This window comes from Clytia hemisphaerica, unplaced genomic scaffold, assembly GCF_902728285.1.
Source record: "Clytia hemisphaerica strain Z4C2 unplaced genomic scaffold, Clytia hemisphaerica genome assembly, whole genome shotgun sequence".
NCBI classification, from domain to species: Eukaryota; Metazoa; Cnidaria; class Hydrozoa; order Leptothecata; family Clytiidae; genus Clytia; species Clytia hemisphaerica.
The window spans coordinates 164,363-170,704 of record NW_027103507.1 but is presented as its reverse complement, the minus strand read 5'-3'; the positions used below and the strand labels follow the sequence as shown (position 1 = coordinate 170,704).

The window sequence follows — 6,342 nt, the reverse complement described above, 5'->3', positions numbered from 1 at the left end:
ATAAAAAGACCGACAGCTCTCGAACTATATTGCTTCTTCATGGTGTCTACCAAGTAAAATCGAAAAATCAAGGTCACACTTACTTAGATTAACATTCAACGAATAGTTCAATAAATGATTAGGGAAAGTGTGGCCACGCACTTGGCATAAATGATGAATGATTTCCAAATATTTTTCAAAATTTGTTTAAGGAAATGTGTCATTTTCCGATTCAATAAACTATTGGCTAAGACTGTAAACAATTTTATATGATGATTATTCAATTTTAAATATTAAAAATATTAAATAAATTAATGCTAAAATGACAAGAACAATATTATCAAAAGTTGTATCTGTCAGGGCCGACTTTTGGCGACTGTGTCTTAAGAAGAATTTAATTTTTTGCATGTTGCAGAGTCCATCTCTCCCTACCACTAGAGTCTACTTCTTTAAAATGAACTTTGCTTTTCGATGATTTTGATAGCATTAAGTTCAGTGAAGTAGACTACAGGATATCGCCATCTTGGAATTTTTTCACTTTTGTTTTCAAAATTCATATAAAAATATTCTAAATCCGCAATAAAATTTATGAAACTATGATAAAGACATGAAAAATCTCCAAAATTTAAAAAATTAGTCTACTGGTCATCAGACAAGTTGTCTAACAATCGGTTTTTTGCATTCTTCTTTTTATAAATGATTATTAAACATTAATATTTCTAAAATGATTGAACCTAAAGTTTTACAAAATCTATAGTTAAAATGGTAACATTTAACATTTCGTAGGGTAAGGTGCATCAAATTTTAAACGGATTACAACTTTTGCAATTTTCACGAATTTTGGTACTTTTCGCGAAATATAGTCCTCTTGAAACTTTTAAAACATTGATTTACACCAAAACTCCGAGGAAAATAAAATAAAATACCTTAAAGGAATAAATTTTGGCGGAAAGAAAATTTGGCAGATTTGGCGGATTTGGCCAGAATCCGCCAAATTAAGTTCCCGCCAAAATTTCTTTTTTCCGCCATCCGCCAAATTAAATAATCGCAAAATTAAACTTTTTGAAAAAATGATCTCATTTAAGGTGTTTTCGCATTTTTTTGCTGTTGTTACGCCATTTTAAGGATAAATTTTTCAGCAAACGCCAAATTAAGTTTTTTCGTCCATCCACCAAATTAAATTCCCTCTAAAAAACTTTTTCGTCCATCCGCCAAATTAAATTCCCTCTAAAAAAACTTTTTCGGCCATCCGCCAAATTAAATTCCCTCTAAAATTTCTTCCTTTAAGGTAGGTGAAAAAGTAGCCAATTAAGGTCAGTGCTGGCTCTCGTTCATCTAACGTTATATGGATGTTGTGAACGTTAGATAAACGTTGAAACAACGTTGTTTGTCAGCTGGGCTGTTTAGTCTATTTCTCGAAACATCATAAAGGAGCCGATATATATTTGATTCTGACTGCTTGAAGTGCGCCGCATCGGTTGTTTGGCGTTGGTATACAACATCCAATTTGAATTACTACACCAGCCTTTTTTCTTCATCCACCCTGCCGTCCCTTGGCCGTCAAACATATTTTCCGACATGCACTTACCTGTAAAACAAATCATATTTTAAACTAAATTCAGATAATCCTCTTTATAAAATCTGAAAAATTGGCCATCCGGCAAAATAAGCCCAACCTCGTTCCATGTGTATTATTGGCTTCTTGACGCTTATATTGATGACGTCAGATAATATCCTGGCGTTGTCTGTTTTTCGAATGCAAAACAATTACGTAATTCAAAAACGATAAACTTTGTAACGTCGGAATTTTTATGAGGTATTATTTTGAAGTTTATTCTACACCAGGGTATTCTCCGGCGTCAATTAGTAACGCACTTAAGGAAAGCCTGGGATACACAGGAGACGAGGTTGATTAATCTCCAGTGAAATTTGATAAAACAAAACAATTATAATCCGTAAAACGGTCTCTTTTCGTACATTTAATACTATAGTTCACCCATTTTAGTGGCTCCAAAATCCCCCTCTGCCAAACTAAGCTTTCATCAATTTCTTCATTTTACACGTAAATGATAGATACAGGGGTGTTAGTGAGTAACCGAAAAGTGGGCCACACAAGAAAGAAAACCTAAAAAAAACAGACGTCTATCAACCCAGTTAAACTCGGACTGCTTTTGATTCAGGGTTGAGAACTAAATTCCAATACCTTTTCAGGAAAAATATCCTTGGCGGAAAGTGACGAAAATTTCAACCAAAGGACCGTCCCCATAGTACATACGCACTAAGGGGGAGGGGGTCTACTCAAAATCGTATGCTTGCGTACTGGGGGAGGGGAGGCCCCCAATAGCATACTGCAGTGATTCTTAAAATAGACATCAAAGTTATTGTTTGTCCGAATTTTAATCGCATCATCCTTTGTATTAATTGCTTTTGCAAGTCAATTACACTTATTGACAATACAATAGTAATAACTTGCACGCATTACTAATCAAGATGAAAAGGATTGTGGGATTAAATTTCGGTCAAATGTTAAAAGTAATAATTATGACGTTTGCATAGCGGTGTGCTATTGACGAATATTTTTCCCCGATGAAATTTATCGCCGATAAAATAATACCTTGTGATGCGTCCTTATCAAAAGTTACGAATTTACTTCGCGAAGCCATGTTGACTGTAATGTCACTGTCGAACTCGTCAAAGTTTGGCAAACGTTCATTTTTTGCTGTCATCGCAAAGTCGTTGTCTTCACTATCCACGTTAAATTCACCCAATTCTTTACCTGAGTTTCAAAATCAAAAATTTCTTCAACCGATTTGCAATCGAGCTCATTTCACGTTAGCACAAACTATTTTAACTTAAGGACAGAAACTTTCGCGGACAGAAACTTTCGCGTTTTTCGCGATTTTGATCCTTTTTCGCGAAAGTTTCTGCCAGGTAAGAAATTAATCCTGAAAAACGCGAAAGTTTTTTTTCGCGAAAAGTAAACTTTCCTACTTAGTTTTGCACTGTTTGCTAAATTTTTGTGTCTTTTATGAGTTTTTGTTACCAAAAAAAGTCAATTTGATATGAATTCGCGAAAGTGAATGGCTAAAACCATATTTCGCAAAACTTAAATTCGCTAAATTTCGCGACTTTTTGATTTCGCGAAACTTTCTGCCCGCGAAACTTTCTGCTCTTAAACTAGACGTCGCGGATTCTGTTTTATACACTAACGTCTATTCGACATTGCAATATTTTCGAATATGTGAAGCCTAGGTTTTCAGGCTGACCTTTATAAACCTTAGAAAAATCTATATCTGCCATCTTTAATCAGATTTTTTAAAATCGTTGAACGGGAAGCCTTTGCAGTGTTTTAAAATGAACATCAAACAGTGTCACAAAATATAGTTTAAAGCTCCTTAAGTAAAAACTAATTTTTGTTCAAGTCCTTGATCTTACCCAACCAATTGCCATTTTCTGCTTGAACACCAATCGTCAACTCATTTTCTTTTGATCGCGTCATGAGATTGAGAGTTGTCAATCCCAACCAAAAATCATCTTCGCTCTCCTTGAAACCTTAAAACAAGACAATAGAGTATAGAACAATTGAAACTTGCTTCGAAACACGCGTCAAAAGTGTGACTCTGAAAGCGAAGTTAGTGTAACCCATTTTCCATTCCATGCAACTACAGGGTGTCCCTAATTAAAGTATCGAGTTTGAACATGCGATTGAGTAGAAAAGTTTGTGTGTGTTATCGCTAAAATATAAGAACGTCCTCCATCGCACAGGCTTATTACAAAAGGTAGTTACAACGTATAAATTAATCGTAATGACAAAGAAAAAAGAGGGAGAGCTTAAAATACAATTTTGTGAACACGCACATAAAGCTTTCTACTCATAGGCTGCGTTTAGACCAGCCTGACATTTGTAATTGCTTGCAGTATTCTTTTGAATTCTATTGTTCCGCGCAATTGTTCGGTTTGTCAAATGCCTAATGATGCCAGCGTGTTGGCATTTCGTTGGCATTTGAAATGGCATTTTGAGCAAAGGAATCCCCTTTTCTGGCATTTCAAATCAAACAAAGGAACCAAAACAAAGAGAAAAAATGACATTTTTGATTTTTTAAAGTATTTGACGTTTTTTATTCAGTTCTTTCTATAGATTGTAAAATTTGCAAGTTTTGCCATAGCCTAGCCCTACGGCAAAATGTTTCAGTCTTAATGAGTGCAGTTTTTGAGAGAAATTCCATGCTTTTCATTGTTTGATCTGTCAAAGTTGAACTTGAGGGAATCACCTTTTCAGTAATGACTCTAAAAAGACGATTCCTTAAATACCATGACAGAAAATACAATGGAAAAGCTATTAAAATAGAATCCCTCATGAGCAAATACCAAATTACAAATACCAGTTGGTCTAAACGCAGCCATAGTTGTGTTTCGACTCGATACTTTAATTAGGGACACCCTGTACATCATATCATAGAGGTATAAAGAAAGACAGGAGATGAATTTGTCGGTAATTGGTCGTTAAAGTCTTTTGATTTCTTTTATGTAATAAATCAAAAGAAATTCTAGGCTCGCCCGACGAAATACGACTTTTTAGTAGAACTCAAGTCTGTTCTGAACATTCTGACTATCAGCATCGAAGATTTCTAGCCTTCTAATATACGAGAATAAAATAAAATTTAGCTCCACGAAATAAGTTTGCGTTCAATTTTGGCATCCATTAAATTTTGTTTTGAAAAGATATTTTCTCTAGCCAGAAAATAAAAAGTTCTTTATAAGCACACAAAATTTCAGACAAAATTTGTAGACAAAAAGTCGCTGGAGAATTTTGGAGGAAAGTATTAAGCAATAGGGTTCACCTTGAAGAAAATGTTGATCGAAAAATCTTGTCATTTGATGAAGGATTGCAAAGTTTACAGGCCCTTTTTAAGTCCAAATATTTTCTTACACCAATGTCAGAAACAATGAATCTCGTCTCATCTTATTTCCAACACTTAAGTTAGCCAATAAGATTTCACCAATCAACAAAAGAGCTCATTAAAAATGCACGATATATGAGATTATGAGCATGCATACCTCGTAATTCTTTTAATCGTAGGGCGAGCATGGTTACAATAGCATACTTCTCCTGTTTCTTTATACCTCCATATATAATGATCATATATAGTCTAGATTTAGAACGCCATGATTTCAAGTTTCTACTTTGCTCGTAGATAACCAAGCCGGCTGGCCATAGACTCTGAAAGTACCTAAAAGTCCTAAATAACTTGGCTTAGTGAAAAATGAACTATCTAGATATTTGCAAATTAATATCAAATTTTTCAGTGGTGGATAAATTTAGATAGACATTACCGTCTGTGTATTGCTGCCAAGTTTTTTTATGAAATTGATATTTGAGTGGATTTAATATTTTCTGAAAAACTGTCCATCCTTTTTCATCGTAGATTTTACATAATTGTCGAATCATCACTCCTGCAAGAAAAATGCGAGAATAATATTTTTGTTTCTTAAAAGTATAGAACCGTAAATGAAATCATTTAAAATGCAATAGAATTTAATAGCGAATGATTGCTTAATTCTGTATAGATAGCAAAACATTAAAAAAGTCTGACCTTCAAAGTTGATTTCGTACCAGCCTTCTCCAGATCTCAAATAATTTCTGTCATAAACTTCTTGGCATGATTTGAAATTGAAACACCATTTCATACTGCCGTCTTCAAGGGGATATTCCCCTTTCTTTCTTGCCCCAGCCATCTCCCACCATTCCAAACATCCTGTAAGGCCTTTGTACATCTTAGAGTAATATTGAACTCTCGGGATCAGCTCCAATTTCTCGCCTTCCGCTTTTAAAACTTGATAATTTTTATTGTAAAAACGGCATTCGTAGATATCACGGCTCGGCTGCCATATTTGATCGTACGATTTACACGACTCGTTAGCTCTACACATTTCCTGACAACATGTATCGTAATCCACTTCTAAATGATAGTCGGCCTCCCATGATGTTGGGCGGCCGAGCAGTGCGATTATTGAATAATGAGTGGCTTCAAGTATGAACAGATGAAGCGCCAAAGTGAACGAACATAAAACAATAACAAATAAGTTCATTTTGCGAGGCTCACTCAATACAATCTTGCTCAAGACTACTGCATATGAAGGAAAAGAATCTTACCCACTTATAATAAATAAGACATCGAGATCCAAAAATTCATACAGAGGACTTTGTTATTGCGTTTTGAAAAAATATTACATTATATATTCATGATTGATTTCATAAAAAACAATTCATTAAACTGTCAGTTGTCTCTCCCCGGGATGTAATGCCAAATGCCAAAAAAACGTCAACTTCTCTCTACAATATTCCATTCGATTTTCTCTATG

The 6,342-nt window shown here is 34.6% G+C and overlaps 1 protein-coding gene across 1 annotated transcript; it reads right to left on the bottom strand.

The window, feature by feature from the left end:
* Nucleotides 1–671: 671 nt before the first annotated feature.
* On the bottom strand, nucleotides 672–6,109 carry LOC136798877 (angiopoietin-1-like). Its single transcript, XM_067055539.1, has 5 exons — nucleotides 5,574–6,109; nucleotides 5,314–5,433; nucleotides 3,415–3,531; nucleotides 2,594–2,755; nucleotides 672–1,567 (listed from the first exon to the last, which is right to left on the bottom strand). Exons 1-5 carry the CDS (start codon nucleotides 6,067–6,069, stop codon nucleotides 1,383–1,385), a joined length of 1,080 nt encoding a protein of 359 aa, XP_066911640.1. The 5' UTR covers nucleotides 6,070–6,109; the 3' UTR covers nucleotides 672–1,382.
* Between the last annotated feature and the right edge of the window lie 233 nt (nucleotides 6,110–6,342).